Below are 21,730 nucleotides of genomic sequence, written 5' to 3' on the forward strand. Positions count from 1 at the left end.
CAAGAAACAACTTTCCTGTCTCTCAAGATCAGATTTTGGAGAAACCGAGTGTTGGAGACTAGCCCGGCGGGGAAGTAAAGGAGAGAATTCCAGGAGAGCAATAAAACTGTGATTTTATTAATATCACAGCTGATGATAAGGCAAAACAGCCGTAGGTACCCACATTTTGTGGGTCCGTACCATGCAAATGGCAGTCGCAACATGTGCGTAGCAAACAAAGAATTTATACCTCTTGGCTTATCTAGAATTGACCAATGGCTGAGGATCTTCCCCACCTTCCACACCTACTTTGGCCCAAATGACCTAACTTGTTTACTCTGAGCTTTCTTCTCTCTCTGGAACTTCCTGAAGAAACGCACCAGCTCACAGGAAGGGAGGGGCACAGGCCCTGTGTTGCACATACTACTTTGGTTCACACAAAGTGCTTATATTGTCTATATAAAGGGTATATGATATATAGGCAAAGCTATATAGGCAATAGTTTACTATTTTTCTGGCTGATGGTCCCTACACGAGGAAAGGCTACAACAATCCTGGTGGGCTTCCCATTGGAACATCTGCTTGAGGAACCAATGGAATAAACCTTTGAAGTGGAGAGGCCTTTCATCTCTGTGTCTTATAGGATCTTGCATACAGGGTCATTCTAATAGAACTCTTGAATGTCCCTCACGGTTGAGATCCCCAAATATGGACAGGAAGGGGAAATGTTTGATTTGCTTATTCACTTTGTTGTCATGTAGTCTCCCCCTACTCATTGTCAGTCTGGGCAATGGTTCATCTCCATTTTCTAAACAAGATCATGTCAATGGATTCTGACGTATTTGCTTCTGCCATGAGGAGACATGTTTCTGAGAGAGAGATGAGGTTCCTGCACAGCCAATGGACCTGGGGCAGATTTGCATGAGGTCCTCCTCCTTCGGATCAGGTTGAATTGAAAAGGGAAGGAAGGAGGAAGCTCCTGGACAATTGATGGTGTGTTTCTGAAACTCTTTTGGAGAGCTCAGCATGGCTTCCTTGCTGTTCTTGGTGCTCCTCAATTACTATGCTGGTAAGGTGGTGAAAAGTTTTAGATTATCCCGAAAGGGCAGCAAGGCAAAGGCAGATGAACCAATTGTACTTCCATTTGTTCCTCTCTTTTGTTAAAGGTGTCCATTCTCAAGGAACGTTGACTCAACCGGCTTCAGTGTCTGGGTCCCCGGGACAGACGATCACACTCTCCTGCACCAAAGGCAGTGGAAACTGGGACAGCACTGTCAGTTGGTACCAGCAGAAATCTGGAGAGGCCCCTCGGTATGTGCATGCCAATGGCTACAACAGGGGACCAGGGATCCCGGATCGGTTCACAGCAACTTCTTCTGGAGACACTGGCTCTTTAACCATCACAAACGTTCAGGCTGGAGATGAGGCCAATTATTACTGTATGCGTTGGTACAGCACGGGCAGCTCGTATCACGGTGGTCCATTCTCATGGGGAAGTGAGACCAAAACTGTCACTTTCCCTCCCAAGAAGAAGAAAGTCAGAAACTCTGGAGAGCTACAAAGCTGAAGATGTCGTCTTTTGAATACAACGCGTGACTCTATCTCTCTTTCTCCACTTTGAAAAATAAATAAACTTCATTGAGGTTGAAAAGCTTTCCATTTCAAGAGTGTCACCGAATGCAAAGCCGATTGGACCAGTCACTTGTAGGTGGTTAGGTGCCCTTTACGTAATTCAGAGCTACAGGGTTGGGAGTGCAACAAACCTTATGCCTATTGAAGAGCAGAAGGAACCTGTTGGAGACTTTGAAGGCATCTACACTGTAGAATTCATACCATTCGACTCCTTGAAATGCCATGACTCCAGGCTGAGGAATCCTTGGAGTTGTAGGTTCTTTGCTTTCTCTACACAAGAGTTGTTTGCTCATCCAACAACTCCTAGGATTCCATAGTATGGAGTCATGGCAGTTCAAGTGGGTCAGACTCCACGTTTTCTGGAGCATAAATGCACCCCATAAAGAAATCTGAGGCCTCTGTACTTCCCTTTCATTCACTACCAAACTAAGCCACGCTTGTTTCTTGTCCCCCAGCTCCTGTTTCTCCAGATCAAAGGTAGTAGCTGCGACAAGATACAATTCATCCTTCAAGGAAGTGCAGAACATTCCCTGAAATTGACCTTTTCCCCATTCCTACCATGAGTTAGTCTCAGCAACATGGCTTGTTCATAAAACTGGTGTTTTGCTTGGTAAAGAGGCCTATCACAGTCAATAACAAACAGAGGTCTTCAATCCCTAGTAAGAATGTGACCATCATATAACCTAGTTTGCTTCTCTGGGGTGCAGAATGAATGGTGGATAGTGAATTCAGTTTCCAGGGTCTGCTCAGGAGGAAATATCTGAATGAGAAGAACATGACAGAGGATTTGCTTCTCTAGTCACGTATTGCATGGGGAAATCCAGAACAATCACTGCCTGGACCAAATTATTGATGTTGATGTTATTTGACCCATTCAAATGCTCAACTTGGAAGCAAAGCTTTCTGAGCTTGGAACTGGGACTCTTAAGTACGAGTGATTCTGGGTGGAGAATACACATGAGTTGCATCCAGCCAATGGTGCCATAAGCAGATATGGATACGATGTCATGTTGATACACTTGGTTGTTTCAACCCAACCATTCTATACGAGGCTATCTAGATCCTACTTATCTGCCTTGCTCAGTCCTGTAGTGCTGGACATCTATGGTTCTCCAAAGTCTCGGGCAGAGAAGGTTCTTTCCCTTCCTTATCCTTCTAACTGGAGATCCCAAGGATCAATCCTGGCCCATATCTTGGGGCCAAATCATCTCCTCTGTCCATCAGCTATGGACCCTTTCACCAGCAACCTTCTTTGTGATGATGTAACCTCTCCTAGCCATTGTAATCCTGGGCAATGGTCATCTCCATATTTTATAATGAATGGATGATGCTGTGTTCCCTTCTGTCATGAGGCGACATGTTCCTGAGATATGTAGTTCCAGCACAGCCAATGGCCCTGGGGCAGATTTGCATGAGGGCCTCCTTCTTCAGCTCAGGTTGAATTGAAAAAGGAAGGAAGGAGGAAGCTCCTGGACAATCGTTGGTGTTTTTGTGATAGCCCAGCTTTTTGAAGACCTCACCATGGCTTGGACCCTGCTCTTCTTGGTGCTTCTCAATTCATATGCTGGTAAGGTAGAGAAGGACAAGGCAGTGGTAGATGAACTAATTGCATTTCCAATTGCTGTTCTATACTAGACTATCTAGATCCTGCTTGTCCACCTAGGTCAGTCTGGATGTCTCAATTGCATTTCCATCTGTTTCTCTCTTTTGTCAAAGGTGTCCATTCTCAGGGAATGTTGACTCAGCCATCTTTAGCGTCTGGGTCCCCAGGACAGACTGTCACACTCTCCTGTACCAAAGGTGAGGGCAACTGGAACAGTGAAGTCTACTGGATTCAAGAGAAATCTGGAGAAGCCCCTCGTATTGTTCACTGCGACATCTGCAGCAGGGGAGAAGGGATCCCCGATCGGTTCACGGCAACCAGTTCTGGGAACACGGGCTCTTTAACCATCACAGATATTGAGGCTGAAGATGAGGCCGATTATTATTGCATAGCTTGGTATAAAACAGGCAGCGTGTATCACAGCGGCCCATTTTCATGGGGAAGTGAGACAAAAAAGGTGTCTCTTCTCCCAAGAAGGCCAGAAACAGTTCAGAACTTACCCTGAAGATGTGGATGTTTTTGAGAAGAATGCATAATTCTATCCCTCTCTCTCCTCTTTTCAAAAATAATAAACTCCACTGAGGCTAGGCTGACATTCTACCTGTTTCAAGATTGACATTGAACGGCAAGCAGATTGGCTTGTAGGAAGGTCATGTTCCAGGCCCTGCTTAGTAGGAAAGGTCTACTTGGGATGAACATGGCACAAGATCTACTTCTCTTGATACTTGTCCCTTCTTGCATGGGGAAAGCCAGAGAGATCCCTTCCAAGCTTGACAAATTCAAATATATTTGATGGAAAACATCATCCATAGGAATCTCTAGTGTCCTTCAGTGCAACTCTGTGGTCCACTTGGAGCACAAAAGTATTGTGTCCAACGGAAGTTGTCCACAGAGTCAGGCTGGGGACCCTAGAAATCCATAGAGAGGTGTTCTCTGAGTTTAAGAATTATTATTATTATTATTATTATTATTATTATTATTATTATTAGTAGTAGTAGTAGTAGTAGTAGTAGTAGTAGTAATACCTTGCTTTTTCTCTCCACAACGAGACTCAAAGCAGCTTACATTAAATGCATAAAATAGTAAATTTTGATTTTTCAGTTTTCCACTTATACAAGTATGTTGTCCCGAACACCAGCAAAAGTGGAGGGCTAGCTGTAGTTCACAATTTTGCTACTTTAAAAGTATAGTTCATATGTCACCTGCTCTCCTGGCTTTGTCCTTTAGAGGGAAACCTTGTTCCACCTTCCCAACAGAGAACCTGATGGCCAATCTCAGAGACTCAGTTCCCCCTCTATCTTCGGGGTGATGTGAAGCAGGAGAATATTCATAAGGCTTAGCTTCATTCTAATCTATTTCTACATTCATCTTGAGGGCTGTCAAGTTAGTCCCTTTACTACGAAGTTCCTGGTCTGAGATCAAGACATAAGTTCTTGTTGGTCTACAATTGTTTGACTCTCAGAACTAGATTCTGGGAAACTCAAGTAGGCGATAAAATGGTTTCATGGTGTCACCTCTTGGATATCTGTCTCTTGAACATCTTGCTGGTAGGCTTCCTATTGGAACGTCAACTTCACCATTGTTGGAACAAAATGTTGGACTAGGGAGGCTTTTAGGATCTTATTGGATTTTATCGGATCTTGTATTTCTGGAGCTCTCATGACCATTTCACATTTCTGCGATTTCAGTTGGGTTGGGGTTGAGGGCAATTGAACGTCCCTCCTGGTTTGGATCCTCAAATATGGAAAGAAAAGGGAATGGATTGGTTTCCTTTCTCACTGATCTTTCTAATTCTCAGGTTTGAGACCAACCCGGTTGACCTGGTTTGAACCTTTATGGGCCAAGCAACTGTTGCTTCCATTTCGCTACTCTTACCGAAACTTCACTTTTGTTATGAAGTGAATTCAAGGTGATTTCATTCCACTTGGGTGATTCCAGCAGAACAATGGCATGGTGCTACCCATGGTGGGCAACTGCGAAGGGATTTCTCCTGATCTTGGATAAATTCACCAAAACACTCCCTTTTCAAATTTTGTTCTGCCTACAAATAAGTGGAAAAATTATAATCCAGTTTCTGAATTCAGATTATCTACTTTGGACTGGATTATAAGAGTCTACACTGCCGCTCACTGTAGATGAGACTTTAGAAGAACTGTATGCCCACAGCTCTGAGCGTCTAACACACTTATGGGATGTTGAGAAGATGTTGCTTGAGATAAAGCCATGGTTTCCTTTGAGGAATCTCCTCTTTCAGGTTACAAAGGCGGAGGCTCTTCAGCAGCCAATGAGCAAACAGTTGCTTTGCATACCAGGGAAGATCTCACAACTTGGAAGCAGCTTAAGACTGGAGGAGAGGCCACCATAGAAGGTGACATTTTCTTCGCAAGCCAAGCAATCTTGGATTGTTTTTTCCAGTCATGGCTTGGGCCTCCCTTCTCCTGCTGCTTCTTACGTACTGCTCAGGTGAGTGGAGAAGGGTTCACTCACCTTTTCCTTTCCAATGAAGTCAAGGATGAGCTTCTGGAGCAACACTTAGCCAATATATTCATTCTGAGACATGTTCCTCACTCTAGACTTTGTTTTCCAGATGTTGCCTCACAGCCTACACTGACTCAAGTTCCTTCCCAATCTGTGACTCTTGGAGACACAGTAAGACTTACAACCAATTTGAGCAGCAGACATGCACACTATGTTGTCTCCTGGTATCAACAGAAAGAGGGCCAGGCTCCTCGACTTGTCCTTGATACCAGCAACAATCGAAGCAGTGGGATCCCAGACCGGTTCTCTGGTTCCAAATCAGGCAGCGAGCGTTATTTGACCATTACCAATGTCTTGGCAGAGGATGAGGCCACCTATTACTGTGCTGCGGGCCATAGCTCTGATGGTAACGTTATGTAAGGCACAATGATACAATAGCAAGGGGAACTGAGACAAAATCTGCTGAAGGAAGATGTTTCTCTATGGTGTTCAAAAGCATTGACTTCAAAAAAGGTGTGTGTGGGAGGAGGACCTGGCATCTTGAATGTCATCTAGACACGTTGCACTATTTTCTTTCTAGCCTCACTTAAGAGATATAGGCCTACATCCCAATTGTTGGCTGCAAATAGTTGTTGCATCTCAGGTTAGTTTTACCTTGCCGAACACACCAGGTACACAGGCTGAAGTCTTTTCTAGTTTATTAGGAAATAATAAGTAAGCCGCCCTGAGTCCCCTCGGGTGAGAAGGGCGGGGTATAAATGTTGTAAATAAATAAATAAATAAATAAATAGGAAATAAATCGTTCTTAAAAAGCAAAAGTAAAGATCCAAAAGATTGTTGCAAAACCAAGGCTACAAAGAATAATCCAAGAAAACATTAGGCATAAAACCAGGTTCCATGAATGCATGACAAAGTCCCATGAACTTGAATACACAAATCTGCAAGGTAATCCATGAAAGCAAGAGCTTGCTCCTTGACTCAAAATGCTTTTGACAAAGGATTCTCTCTCAGCACACCCTTTAATATTCTCTACACAGCATGAATGCATTTCTTTGGCCACTGAACTCTTTTTTGTTTGCTATTCTAATACTCCTGCGAACCCGAAATTCCAAACGGCCAGCTCAATCCAGAGATTCTGTTTCATCAAGGCCAGACAGCTCATTAGCAGCAGCCTCTGTCTGCATGCTATCTAACCGGGAGCTGTCCTCCCTTTGCACCTGGCTAGCCTTGGCATCATCTCCAATATCAACAACACAATTCCCTGCCGTGGGAATGCCTCCCAGCTCCTCATCTCTCACAGCAGGGACACTCTGAACCTGAATCCCATAACTCCCATCAGAATCATCTTGAACCTGAATCCTATCATCTTGAACATCTGAAACCTGAATCCCACAATCCCCTTCAGAGTCACTCTGAGACTCCAGCTGAGTCACAACAATAGTGAGTATAGACATATCAATGGGAATCAATGGGATTGACCTCTGAGTTGCCTCAAGATCTAACGGGGTCTATACAGGGAAACTGACAAAGTGATGAAGGCACGTCACCACCACTGTGTATCACGTCATTGACTAGGGAACGCTGATGCGCATTGGGTCATTCTTTCTGAGGTCCTGTTACACATCGTCACAATGCACTCACAGTGTTTCTTAGTGCTTCTTACACAACACCTTTACTCTCCAATGATTCCTTCTCGCCTCCCAAACCTGGAAGAGTAATGATAAAAAGCAATGCAAAAATTATTGTGATGCAAAGAGGAGCTGGTTGGGTGTACGGTCCATGAGAAGTCTTTTCCATTTCAAATCCCAAATGATCAACCACTTCTAAATAATTCCCATTCCAGATTTGTTTTAAAAAAATCTTTAATTTGGGTGGGATTGTATGTTCCATCCTTTCATATTAATGGTATCCTATGTGATGCCTGTGTGTCCTCTTTGAATGCATGGGTTGTGTCTTGCTGCGTTGGGTTTGATGAACCCATCCAAAGATATGAACTTCTACGGGGAGTTGTATCCATTTCCTTCCCTGTAAGCTGAGGCAGAAGTCACAGGGCCTCACTATGAAACTATGATGTGAAGCCAAGCAGGAGAATGACCACCTGCAGTTCGTTTTGCTTTGGTTGTTGTGTAGACCTCCCATGCATGGAGGATGTATTTAAAGAACACCACATTTGCATGAAGCACCTAATTTGTTGCGCTCAAAGGGGTTTAAGAGAGAGCAGAAATATGCCGCTCTGTGATTCTTTTGCTTCTGGAACATCAACTCATTCATACCCAGACCCAACACAATGGCTTGGGCCCTCCTTCTCTTTTCAGTCCTGGTCACTTTTGGTGAGGGAACGTCATGAGATGGGAGAAGGTCCTTTTGGAAAATGGAGAATTGGGCACATCTGTTATTGGTTCAAATGATTTCATTGCTTCCCTCCTTGTCTTAATATCTTCCAGATCCCAGTTTCCAGCAACTGCAGACCTTGAAGGACCCAGAATCGGTGGCCCAAGGGGGGACGGTCACCATGTCTTGCAGGTACAATAGTGGAAACATCGGGGATGGCAACTATCCTTGGTGGACCCAACATGTGTCTGGGAGTAAACCTCGGCAGGTGATGCATAGCACCAGCACCCGACCCTCGGGGGTCCCGGCCCGTTTTTCGGGGTCCAGATCGGGGAACGTGATGTCCTTGACCATCACGGGGGCCCTGGCGGAAGATGAAGCCGTGTATTACTGTGCTGTATGGACAGGGAGTGAGTAACACAGTTGTTCATTCAGATAGGGAAGTGAGACCAAAACCTCTTCCTTTCATCCTCTTTAGTTGTGAGCAGAATCTGAGCTAAACCTTCTCCTCAATCCTTGCAAGTCTTCTATGGACCTCATCACACTAGATCCACTTTAAATCCGGTTGCTTCCTCCTCCAGAATTCTGGGGTTTGTAGTTTAGGGAGAGCCCTTTAAACCACTCAGCCAGAAAGGTCCTGGGCCCCAAGGACTCCGCGGAGCACAGTTTGAGAACCCCTGGTTTAGAAAAATAAAATAAAATACATATCATAAAGAAGTATATCATACAAAAAGCTGTTTTTCTCCAACAATCACATCTCGCCATGAAAGGGAACACATATAACGGGACGTTTCACAGCCTCGTACAGTACATAGTGTATAATATATTATGATTCTTAATATTACTCTTATGCTCAGGAATTCTGATTGTAAGTGTCCTGGCCGTACGTCCCCTATTTGGTTTATGACATGAGCATAGAATAATATAAACAACTCTCATAGAATTACAATGAGTAGCATCTGTTTTAAAATCCTACAAATATACAAGCAAATTTTGTGGTATCAGTACTATCAACTACAAATAAATTTTAAGGAAGATGCCAAAAAAGGCTTCAATCAAGACCAGGGAACATGGGAAATTATAATGAAAAAAGATAAAAAGTTAATAAGAATATTATATCGACAACTGCTAAAATGGGCAACAGAAGAAGAATACATAAAAGAATGTATGATAAAATGGGCGAAAGACATAGGTCATAATTTGAATCTGGAATATTGGGAAAAAATTTGGAAAGAAAAATTAAAATATACGGCTGCAACTGATATCAGAGAGAACTGGTATAAGATGCAATATAGGTGGTACTACACACCAGAAAAACTATCAAAATTTAATAAAAAGAAATTAATATGTGCTGGAAATGCGGGAAAAAAATTGGGACATTTTTCCATCAATGGTGGTCCTGTGAGAAAATTAAAGAATTTTGGAAGACTGTTCACGAAATGACACAAGAAATTGTAGGAATTAAATTTAAATCAGAGCCGGAAATGTATTTATTAAGTTTTACGAACGCAAAATTTAAGAAAAACGAAGATAAAATATTTTTTTATTTAAGTACAGCGGCAAGATTAACAATTGCAAAGATCTGGAAAGGAAAAAGACTCCCAACCCCTGAAGAATGGATAATAAGAATACTGGATATAGTACAAATGGACAAATTAACACAAAAAATAAGAGAAGGGAAAAACAAAACAGATGGGACAAACTTTATAAAATTCCTAACAAAAAGAAGAATGGATTTTATGATAGACCTGTCTAATATATAAAGTAGATTAAATGGAATACATAAAGACAAAATTAACGAAAATGACAACTCCAAAGTCAAGATGGGAAGCATAACCCGATTTTTTTCTCTCTCCTTTATTCTTTTTTTTTTACCTCCATCTCTAAGTTTATTTTTTCCTCTTGATACTTTCCCACTTTTCTATTGATATATTGTTCCACCACTTTCAATGTATCATGTTTCACTATAAAAAAATTAAAATTATTCACAAAAAAATCCTATTTTTATTGATGCTGATATTAGAAAACATTAATTATAAAATTATTATAAATATATATAAATCGATATATATATATATATAATATGATATGATAAAAAGAGCACACAAATCTATCTACAAGCTGAACCTTGAGTTTAGTTCTGAGTTTAACCGTTAGGGGGAGATGTTGGCCAACTTGGCCCAGATTGGAGAAGATGGACTCGCATGACCGAAGCCAATGCCTCATGATGCCACCTGCACCTTTGAGGAGAAGTGAAGCAGCAGAGCGTTGGTGATGGTTGATTTCTTGTGTGAGGACCTCCTTCTCACTTCTGCATGGAGATCCAACCCTGAGCAGCACCTTTCTTTTGCTCAGATGAGACTCTGACCTTCACAAGAAGTTCGTTGTAACTTGGACACAGCTTGGCTAACTCTGTGTATCTGATACCTATTGAGAGAGTGGTGTTGTCCTTCTGCCTTGTCTTCCCATAGTTATCTTGGGGGCCAATGTGGGCCTTGGATCTGACTTATTCAAGGCTCTTGTTATGTGCTAACTTGTAAGTCTAGGTGGGCTTCAATGGAGACCATTACAATGCCTATCCTTTTATGGGATTCTTAAATTTGATCAGACAGAAGAAAGGCTTCACATGTTTTCCCAGATGAGTCATTCTTTTGCTCTCTAAGTAGTGATGTTGTTTGTATTTTATAAAACAGCTCTCTAGTCCACATCAGACAGCAGAGTGGTCTCTTACAAGACTGAGACGAAGTATTGGTGTGATGCCATGTTGAAGCTCAGTGTTGTTTCTTGAATCCCCAGACGCCATTTTACACCCAGACATCTAGATCAGTAGTTCTCAACCTATGGGTCCCCAGGTGTACTGGCCTTTCCGAACAGCAGACCTCAAGTGACGTTGCCTGTATTGTTAAAAACAGCCTTTCAATTCACATTAAAAATCAGTTTGTGACCCCGCTAAGACTATGCAGAAGTCTTGGTATGATGACACACCAGTGCAGTCTGCTGAAGCACAAAAACCTGTTGATTTTTATAATTTTCTGAAACTGGTCCCTCCTAGGTTCTCTTATGCCAGTTGTAAATGAGATGATCCTAGTCCACGTTGGTCAGTTTTACAAGGCTGAACATCTCTGGTTCTCCAGAGTCTTGAGCAGAGAAGGTCCTCTGAGCCTTGATCCTTCTAAGTCAGAGCTGTTGAACTTCTGGACCTAAGGATGTTTGGGCCTCCAACTTCCAGAAGCCCAACTTGCCAGCTTGTCCAATGGCCAGGATTTCTGGGAGATGAAGAACCAAACACCTGGAGGGCCACAAATTCGACAGCACTGTTCTAGGTGAAGATACCACGGGTCAATCCTGACCCATGTCAGGACCCGGGTCAATCCTGACCCCCTGAGCTAATGACTCTTTCCCTTCGTGACAAGGGAGTCTATAACTATCTATTCTCATCCTGGACAATAGCCATCTACTTAAAAAAAAAACCCTCAACAACTACCTTAGATGCAAATGGGTTCAACTGAACTTTACTTTTGGGTATGATGTCACATTTTCCCCTGGGAGGCAGGACATTCCAGCGCAGTCAATGAGAGAGATGCATGATGGAACCATCTTCCGCTCCGTACAATATAAAACGATAAAAGGGGAGTGTCCCAGACAGTTGTCTGCTTGTGTCCAAAAGACCAACTCCTACCGAGAGCCACCATGTCTTGGGTTTTTCTCTTCTTGGCGCTCTTTCATTATTGGCCAGGTAAGGAGGAACAGAAGTCCGTTCCTGTGGGAACAAGCACCAAGTGCTACTGCAAAGCTTGGCCATAACATGACAATTCTAAATTCACCTTTTCATGTAATTTGTTCTTTTCAGGTGCCCATTCACAGCGAACAGTGAGTCAGCCTGACTCAATGTCTGTCTCTCTGGGAAAAACAATCCCACTTTCCTGTTCTGTGAGCAGCGGTGGCTGGGAGGGTGCTTTTCGCTGGGTTCAACAGAAGTCCGGAGAGGGCCCTCGCTTTATCCACTGCAATGGCTGCAGCAGGGGAGCAGGCATCTCGGATCGGTTCACGGCAACTGCTTCTGGGAACACGGGCACTTTAACCATCACAAATGTCCAGGCTGAAGATGAGGCTGATTATTACTGTTTCTGTTGGCACAACACTGACAAGTTGTATCACAGTGGCCCATTCTCATGGGGAAGTGAGACCTAAACAGTCCCTCCTGCCTAGAGTTATAAACTGAGACTCCTTGAAGGAGTTCGTTGAACTCAGTCTGTAATCCAGGAGCAGAATCCCCTTGAGTTCTTTCTCCTCCAACCACCTTTCTGAACAGCAGACCTCCAGTGATGTTCCCTGTATTGTTAAAAACAGTTGTCCAATTCACATTAAAAATTCATGTGAGACCCCTCTAAGACTATGCAGAAGTCCTGCTATGATGCTCTGCCAGGGCAGCTGTTGAAACACAAAAACTTGTTGATTTATGGAATCTTCTGAAACTGGTCGTAAATGAGAAGATCCTTGTCCATGTTGGTCAGTTCCACAAGGCTGAACATGTCTGGTTCTCCAGAGTCTTGAGTAGAGAAGGTCCTCTGAGCCTTGATCCTTCTAAGTCAGAGTTGTCGAACTTGTGGGCCTCATGATGTTTGGGTCTCCAACTCCCAGAAGCCCTACTTGCCAGCTTGTCCAATGGCCAGGACTTCTGGGAGATGAAGAACCAAACACCTGGAGAGCCACAAGTTTGACAGCACTGTTCTAGGTGAAGATACCACGGGTCAGTCCTGGCCCATGTCTTCAAGTGAAACCACATGATCTGCCCCCTGAGCTAATGACCCTTTCCCTTTGTGACAAGGGAGTCTACAACTATCTATTCTCATCCTGGACAATAACCATCTCCTTTAAAAAACAAACTCAACAACTACCTTAGATGCAAATGGGTTCTATTGAACGTTTCTTTTGGGTATGATGTCACATTTTCCCCTGGGAGGCAGGACATCCCAGCGTAGCCAATGAGAGAGATGCATGATGGAACTATCTTCTGCTCCGTACAATATAAAAAGATAAGAGGAGAGTGTCCCGGAGAGTTGTCTGCTTGTTTCCCAAAGACCAACTCCTCCCGAGAGCCACCATGTCTTGGGTTCTTCTCTTCTTGGTGCTCCTTCGTTACTGGGCAGGTAAGAAGGAGAAGAAGACCATTTCTGTGGTCACAAGCGCCAAGTGACCTACAAGGTGTGCTTTGCAAGATCTGGCCACATCATACCAATTCGAATTTTCCCCCGTCTTACTTTTTTCATCTAGGTGCCCATTCACTGCCAACGGTGACTCAGCCAGCCTCTGTTTCGGCTTCTCTGGGAAACAGCATCCAACTCTCCTGTTCTTCGAGCAGCAGCACCGGCAGCTGGGATGGCGTTTTTCGCTGGGTTCAACAAATATCAGGAGAGGTCCCTCGCTTTGTCCACTGCAATGGCTGCAGCAGGGGACCAGGGATCTCAGATCGGTTCACGGCAACTGCGTCTGGGAACACGGGCACTTTAACCATCACAAATGTCCAGGCTGAAGACGAGGCTGATTATATCTGTGTGGGTTGGTACGGCATTGGGAGCTCGTATCAGTACACAGTGGCCCATTCTCATGGGGAAGTGAGACCAAAACCTTTGCTCCTCTCCAGAGTGGTGCACTGAGGCTCCTTGAAGACGTTCATTATCCTCAGCCTTTGATTCAGGAGCAGAAAAGACCTTCACTTCCATCTCCTCCAAGAACGTTTCACTTTTCCTACTACCTGCCCAGACCAACATCCTCACTTTGTCTGGATTTGCAAACGTTTCAGAGAGAAATGCATATGTGAAATTAAGGTGAGGAAATCAATATAAGTCATTATGCAGAGGACACCATCTGTTGATCACCTCTGTTGACGTTGTAGGTACTGAGGCCGAACTGTGAAGCGTAGAGAGTGGTTGAGCAGAAACTACCAAACAGGATGTATCACAAAGATGCAAAAAAAAAATCCATAATATTTAGCTTAGCATAGTTCCTTCTGTTTCTAGAGTCCTGACTCCTTCTGCCACCCAAGTGTTGTTCTGCCAGCCCTGACCATGAGGAGGCAACGTCCAGTTTGAAGGGTAACAAGATATGTTTCTTAACTTTGCCTTCCTCTGAGGCTGAGAGAGTGAGACTTGCCTAAGGTCACCCAGGTGGTTCTCATACCCAAGTAAGCATTCTCCAGGATCCGACCCAATGCTCAAACCAAATCAAATGTCCACATTCAGGCTACAAATTGATATATTCACTATTTGTCAACAGAAATCAAATAAAGCTATTTGGAAAGTATTACAAGCTGTGAAAATAAACATGCTTAAATATGTCTACAATGAATAGTACATTTAGAGTTTTGGTTGGTAATGCATCTCATTGGTACATGCTATACTTGCTTTGGCCTTTAGGAGGAAACCTTGGTCCACCTTCCCAGGATGGGACAAAAAAGAACCTGATGGCCAACACAGGAGACCTTCAGGGGGGCTTGAAGCAGGAGAACCTCCTTGAGATTTAGTTGCTCCTCCAGAATCTTCTAGTCCATTCTTGCATTGAGCTCAAGGGCTTCCAAGCTGGTTCCTTTACTATGAAGTTCATGGTCTGAAACCAAAGTTCTTGGTGGCCTATAAACAGCTTGCTTGGCTCTCAGGACCAGATTCTGGCCAAAGTGAAAGGAGGGCGGTGAGTTGGAGGCGTCTTTGTGTTGCCTGTTGCTTGACTGTTTTTCTAGTGAGCGACACATGTGTTTGACCATTGCTGGAACAAAATGTTGGGACTAGATAGGGCTTTTGATGTCTCATGGGATTGTTCTCCTGTTGTTAAAAATGGCCCTTCTGTTGACGTTCGAGGCCAGAGTGGGACCTTTGCCAAACCAAGAAAACATATTGTCATCCTGGGCAATGGCCATCTCATTAAAAATAAACCCAACAATTACCTTCGATGCAAATGGGTTCTGTTGCACTTTTATTGGCCATGATGTCACTCTTCCCCCTGGGAGGTGGGACATTTCAGTGCAGCCAATGAGCGAGATGCAGGAGGGGACCATCTTTCCCCTCCATGCAATATAAAAAGATAAGAGAAGAGTGTCCCGGAGAGTTGTCTGCTTGTGTCCCAAAGGCCAACTCCTACCGAGATCCACCATGTCCTGGGTTCTTCTCTTCTTGGCTCTCCTTCATTACTGGGCAGGTAAGGAGGAGAAGAAGTCACTTTCCATAGGCACAAGCACCAAATGACATGCAAGGTGTATTGTGCGAAACCTGACCACAACACACCAATTCTATTTTTTCCCCACATTATTTTTTCTGTCCAGGTGTCCATTCACAGCGGACAGTGACTCAGCCTGCCTCAACGTCTGTCTCTCTGGGAAACACAATCCAACTCTCCTGTTCTAGGAATAGCGGCGGCTGGGATGGCTATTTTCGCTGGATTCAACAGAAGTCCGGAGAGCGTCCTCGCTTTGTCCATTGCAATGGCTGCAGCAGGGGACCAGGAATCCCGGATCGATTCACGGCAACTGCATCTGGAGACACAGGAACTTTAACCATCACCAATGTCCAGGCTGAAGACGAGGCCGTTTATTACTGTGTGTGTTGGCACAGCACTGACAAAGTGTATCACAGTGTCCCATTCTCATAGGGAAGTGAGACCAAAACCTTCCCTCCTGCCTAGAGTTGTGAACCGAGACTCCTTGATCAATATACTTTGCTTGTGATTCAGAAGGTTTTTAGAAAAGAAGGTGTAGAAAGTAGACAGGAAAAGAAAAAACATGAGACAGAAAGGAAAAAAAAGTAAGTATTCAAACCCCATACCAGGTAGGGAAAAAAAAAAGATAATACAGTAGAGTCTCACTTATCTAAGCTAAACGGGCTGGCAGAAGCTTGGATAAGTGAATATCTTGGATAATAAGGAGGGATTAAGGAAAAGCCTATTAAACATCAAATTAGGTTATGATTTTATAAATTAATCACCAAAACTTCATGTTATACAACAAATTTGACAGGAAAAGTACTTCAATACGCAGTAATGTTATGTTGTCATTACTGTATTTACAAATTTAGCACCAAAACATCACGATATATTGAAAACATATTTTTTAAAAATTTTCTGAAACCGTTTCATGCTAAGCTCTTTTATACCAGATCTAAGGTGATACTCAGCCAATTCTGCAGGGCTGAACATCTCTGCTTCTCCATAATCTTGGACAGAGAAGTTTGTTTCTCTCCTCTGAAACCCAATCCTTCTAAGTGAAGATGCCAAGAATCAATCTTGGCCCATTTCCTCAGGAGAAACCACATACTATGTCTCTCTCCCTCACCAAACATCTTTGTGGCAACGTAGCTTAAAACTACCTATTGTCATTCTGGACAACGTTCATCTCATTTTTAGAAAACCAACTCAACAACTACCTTATGTACAAATGGGATTCTGTGGCACTTGACAAAGTGTCTTATTGGTCACGGACTGTATGCCTTGCTGCTATACTTGCCTTGGCCTTTAGGAGGAAACCTTGGCCCACCTTCTCAGGATGGGACAAAAGAGAACCTGATGGCCAACATAGGAGACCTTCAGGGGAGGTAAAGCAGGAGAACCTCCATGAGACTCAGTTGCTCCTCCAGAATCTTCTAGTTCATTCTTGCATGGAGCTCAAGGGCTTCCAAGCCGGTTCCTTTACTATCAAGTTCATGGTTAGAGATCAAGACCAAGGTTCTTGGTAGCCTAGTAACAAATTGTTTGGCTCTCAGGACCAGATTCTGGGCAAAGTAAAAGGAGTGTGGTGAGTTGGAGGCGTCTTTGTGTTGCCCGTCACTTGACTGTTTTTCTAGTAAGCTTCCCATTGACACATCTGTTTGACCATTGTTGAACTACAAAGGTCTTTAGAGTTGATGTTTCATGGGATTGTTCTTCTGTTATTGACGTTCGAGGCCAGAATGGGATTTTTGCCAAACCAAGAAGATATATCGCCATCCTGAAGAATGGCCATCTCATTAATAAACAAACCCAACAATCATCTTATATGCAAATGAGATTCTGTGGCACTTTTTTGGCTATGATGTCATGCTTCCTCTGGGAGGCGGGACATTCCACCCCAGCCAATGAGGACGATGCACGATGGGACCATCTTCTGTTCTGTGCCAGTTAAAAAGATAAGACGGGAGTGTATTGGAGAGCTGTCTGCTTGTTTCCCAAAGGTTGACTCGTCCCGAGAACCACCATGTCTTGGGTTCTTCTGTTCTTGGCGATCCTTCATTACTGGGCAGGTAAGGAGGAGAAGAAGGCACTTTCCATAGGCACAAGCGCCAAATGACATGCAAGGTGTATTTTACAAAACCAGCCCACAACATACCAATTCTATTTTTCCCCCACATTATTTTTTCTGTCCAGGTGTCCATTCACAGCGGACAGTGACTCAGCCTGCCTCAACGTCTGTCTCTCTGGGAAACACAATCCAAATCTCCTGTTCTAGGAGCGGCAGTGGCTGGAGCAGCTATGTCCACTGGATTCAACAAAAATCTGGAGAGGTCCCTCGGTATGTGCATGGCAATGGCTACAACAGGGGACCAGGGATCCCGGATCGATTCACGGCAACTGCATCTGGAGGCACAGGCACTTTAACCATCACGAATGTCCAGGCTGAAGACGAGGCTGATTATTACTGTGTGTGTTGGCACAACACTGACAACGTGTATCACAGTGGCCCATTCTCATGGGGAAGTGAGACCAAAACCTTCCCTCCTGTCTAGAGTTGTGAACTGAGACTCCTTGAAGGGGTTCAATACACTCAGCCTGTGATTCAGAAGCAGGAAACCCATTCAGTGGTGCATTGAATGAAGACATGCTTAAATACCCCTACGCTGAATAGTACATTTAGAGTTTTGGTTGGTAATGCATCTCATTGGTACATGCTATACTTGCTTTGGCCTTTAGGAGGAAACCTTGGTCCACCTTCCCAGGATGGGACAAAAAAGAACCTGATGGCCAACACAGGAGACCTTCAGGGGGATGTAAAGCAGGAGGATCTCCACGAGACTCAATTGCTTCTCCAAAATCTTCTAGTTCATTCCTGCATTAAGCTCAAGGCTTCCAAGCCAGTTTGTTTACTATGAAGTTCATGGTTAGAGATCAAGACCAAGGTTCTTGGAGATTGTTTAGTTCTCTGGGCAAAGTAAAAGGAGTGTGGTGAGTTGGAGGCGTCTTCGTGTTGCCCATCACTTGACTGTTTTTCTAGTGAGCTTCCCATTGACACATCTGTTTGACCATTATTGGAAAAACATCTTGAACTACAGAGATCTTTAGAGTTGATGTTTCATGGGATTGTTCTCCTGTTGTTAAAAATGGCCCTTCCATTGACGTTCAAGGCCAGAGTGGGATTTCTGCCAAACCAAGAAGACATATCTCCATCCTGAACAATCCCATCTCATTAATAAACAAACCCAACAATTACCTTATACGCAAATGAGATTCTGTGGCACTTTTTTTGGCTATGATGTCATGCTTCCTCTGGGAGGTGGGACATTCCACCCCAGCCAATGAGGACGATGGATGATGCGACCATCTTCTGCTCCGTGCAATTTAAAAAGATAAGAGGAGAGTCTCCAGGAGAGTTGTCTGCTTGTTTCCCAAAGGTTGACTCGTTCCAAGAGCCACCATGTCTTGGGTTCTTCTGTTCTTGGCGATCCTTCATTACTGGGCAGGTAAGGAGGAGAAGAAGTCACTTTCCATAGGCGCAAGCACCAAATGACATGCAAGGTGTATTGTGCGAAACCTGACCACAACACACCAATTCTATTTTTCCCCACATTATTTTTTCTGTCCAGGTGTCCATTCACAGCGGACAGTGACTCAGCCTGCCTCAACGTCTGTCTCTCCGGGAAACACAATCCAACTCTCCTGTTCTAGGAGCGGCAGTGGCTGGAGCAGCTATATTAGCTGGATTCAACAGAAGTCCGGAGAGCGTCCTCGCTTTGTCCATTGCAATGGCTGCAGCAGGGGACCAGGAATCCCGGATCGATTCACGGCAACTGCATCTGGAGACACAGGAACTTTAACCATCACCAATGTCCAGGCTGAAGACGAGGCCGTTTATTACTGTGTGTGTTGGCACAGCACTGACAAAGTGTATCACAGTGTCCCATTCTCATAGGGAAGTGAGACCAAAACCTTCCCTCCTGCCTAGAGTTGTGAACCGAGACTCCTTGATCAATATACTCTGCTTGTGATTCAGAAGGTTTTTAGAAAAGAAGGTGTAGAAAGTAGACAGGAAAAGAAAAAACATGAGACAGAAAGGAAAAAAAAGTAAGTATTCAAACCCCATACCAGGTAGGGGAAAAAAAGATAATACAGTAGAGTCTCACTTATCTAAGCTAAACGGGCTGGCAGAAGCTTGGATAAGTGAATATCTTGGATAATAAGGAGGGATTAAGGAAAAGCCTATTAAACATCAAATTAGGTTATGATTTTATAAATTAATCACCAAAACTTCATGTTATACAACAAATTTGACAGGAAAAGTAGTTCAATACGCAGTAATGTTATGTTGTCATTACTGTATTTACGAATTTAGCACCAAAATATCACGATATATTGAAAACATTGACTACAAAAATGACTTGGCTTATCCAGAGGCTTGGATAAGCGAGGCTTGGATAAGTGAGATTCTACTGTAATAATAAAAATAAGATATACAATGAATGACTTCAATCTCTTACACAGATACTTAAAAAAAAACGCATTTTTTCCCCTCTTGTTTCTTAGTCTTTCTTTCCCCCCACCCCTTCTTTGGTGTCAGCATCTTCTTTACCTTCAGTCCATATCAACAAACCCTCTATTAGAATTAAATAAGCACCTTCATTTGCATCTCAACCAAATAATTTTTTTTATCAAGTCCCATTTTGTTTGCTTTTCTGGGATACCATAATTATTTTTAGTAAATACGTCAATTTATCCATATTCATTATTTAACCAGCAGCTTAACTCGGGGATTTCTTTCTTTTTCCAATATTTGGCATATATTATTCTTGCCGCCGTAGTGAGGTGGTTAAAAAGAATTTCTTTATTTTTTATCGCTTTCACTATTAAGCATCCCCAGAAGAAAATATTTTGGGTCCAGTTCTATTTTAATTTGCAACATCTTTTGTATTGCTTGGTGGATTTTCTTCCAATGTTTTATCGCTGGTATTTGACTCCCCAAAAATTATCAAATTATAATAAAAATAATTTCAAATAACTGCTGGAAATGCGATGACCAAGTGGGAACATTTTACCACAGCTGGTGGACTTGCAAAACGGTGAACTGAGACTCCTTGAAGGGGTTCGATGCACTCCGCCTGTGATTCAGAAGCAGGAAACTCCTTCGGTGGTGCATTGAACGAAGACAACGTTTCATTTGCTCCATTTGGATTTCTGTTTCAAAAGGTGGGATGTGACCATCCTGACCAAATCAGATCCATACAAAGAGTGCATGGCAGTCATTGACTTGGTTTGAACGTCGGGAGAGAATACTTCTGGAACATGGCCAGACAGCCTGGAAAACACACAACAACCTTGTGATCCCGGCCATGAAAACCTTCGACAACACATTGGCTGGAATTACATTGCTTTCCTCACCAGGCAAAGAGAGTAAAACATTGTGCATCTGTGTATGGAAGTTGTAGGTACCGAGGCCAAACTGTGACCCCAATGAAGCATAGAGAGCAACTGAGTAGAAACTACCAAACAGATAGGGAAAAAAAAACGCGTAATATTTAGCTCAACGTAGTTCCTTCTGTTTCTAGTGTTAGGTCCACCCAAGTATTGTTTTTCCAACCTGACCATGAGGGAAGTAATGTCGAGTTTGGGTGTGTGAGAGAGACAGCATATGTTTCTCGCCCTTGCCTTCTTCTGAGGCTGAGAGAGTGTGACTTGCCTTAGATCACCCGAGAGGTTCCCATGGCCAAGCGAGTATTCTCCAGGGTCCGAGTCCAATGCTGAAACCAAATCAAATGTGCACATTCGGTTCACAAATGAAAATAGTCATAATTTCTGAACAGAAATAGAAGAGAGCAGTTTGGAATGTATTACAGTGGCTACCTGTGAAAATAAACATACCTAAATCTGACTACAGCGTTCCCTCATTTATTGCGGGGGTTACGTTCCAGGACCACCCGTGAAAAGTGAAAATCCGCAAAGTAGGGATGCTATATTTGTGTTGTTTACAATCTCACTGGCAAGTAGTGTCTCTGTCTGCCACTGTCTTGCAAGGCAAAAACAAAGCTGCTTCAGCCTCCTTTTCAAGTCCGTGAAAAGCGAACCGTGAAGTAGTGAGAGAACATTGTACACTGAATTGTACATTTAGAGTTTTGGTTGACAATACATCTTATTGCTACATAGACTGTATGCCTTGCTGCTATACTTGCTTTGGCCTTTAGGAGGAAACCTTGGTCCACCTTCTCAGGATGGGACAAAAGAGAACTTGACAGCCAACACAGGAGACTTTCCAGTAGATGTGAAGCAGGAGGACCACCATAAGACTCAGTTGCTCCTCCAGAATCTTCTAGTTCATTCCTGTATTAAACTCAAGGGCTGCCAAGTCCCTTTACTATAAAGTTCATGGTCTGAGATCAAGTCCAAAGTTCTTGGTGGCCTACAAAGAGCTTGCTTAGGTCTCAGGACCAGATTCCAGGAACCCGACTGAGAGATTACAGGTCTTGCTGATGGGGTTCCATC

General features: G+C 43.5%; 2 protein-coding genes and 1 gene segment (V, D, J or C); all 3 read left to right on the plus strand.

Moving 5' to 3' along the window:
• Positions 1-21,730, plus strand: part of LOC100560921 (immunoglobulin lambda-1 light chain) — a 111,122-nt gene that overhangs the window by 26,725 nt on the left and 62,667 nt on the right. For 2 of the 11 annotated variants that reach the window (XM_062958659.1, XM_062958657.1), the window contains exons 1-2: positions 7,892-8,022; positions 8,137-8,437. The exons of 3 other annotated variants lie outside the window; for them this stretch is intronic. In XM_062958659.1, coding sequence (XP_062814729.1) covers positions 7,980-8,022; positions 8,137-8,437 — 344 coding nt within the window. In that variant the 5' untranslated portion in view covers positions 7,892-7,979. Of the gene's footprint in view, positions 1-925; positions 1,049-1,145; positions 1,447-7,891; positions 8,023-8,136; positions 8,438-11,682; positions 11,760-11,873; positions 12,175-17,142; positions 17,287-17,410; positions 17,712-18,567; positions 18,721-18,843; positions 19,145-21,730 lie in introns of those variants that run through there. 6 more of the 11 variants (XM_062958660.1, XM_062958658.1, XM_062958655.1 and 3 more) reach the window with 6 other exon arrangements.
• LOC103282953 (immunoglobulin lambda-1 light chain-like) overlaps positions 1-21,730 on the plus strand; it is a 97,149-nt gene that overhangs the window by 18,231 nt on the left and 57,188 nt on the right. Inside the window, exons 1-2 of one of the 3 annotated variants that reach the window (XM_062958645.1) lie at positions 5,557-5,677; positions 5,802-6,108. The exons of the other annotated variants lie outside the window; for them this stretch is intronic. Of the exons in view, the coding sequence (XP_062814715.1) occupies positions 5,632-5,677; positions 5,802-6,108 (353 nt within the window). The 5' untranslated portion in view covers positions 5,557-5,631. Of the gene's footprint in view, positions 1-5,556; positions 5,678-5,801; positions 6,109-21,730 lie in introns of those variants that run through there. 3 annotated transcript variants of the gene reach the window in all.
• On the plus strand, positions 12,936-13,716 carry LOC103279975 (immunoglobulin lambda variable 2-23-like). The segment is given in 2 exon segments: positions 12,936-13,173; positions 13,298-13,716. Coding segments are annotated over 2 exon segments (429 nt in total).

Source organism: Anolis carolinensis, chromosome X, assembly GCF_035594765.1.
Source record: "Anolis carolinensis isolate JA03-04 chromosome X, rAnoCar3.1.pri, whole genome shotgun sequence".
Classification (NCBI taxonomy): Eukaryota; Metazoa; Chordata; class Lepidosauria; order Squamata; family Dactyloidae; genus Anolis; species Anolis carolinensis.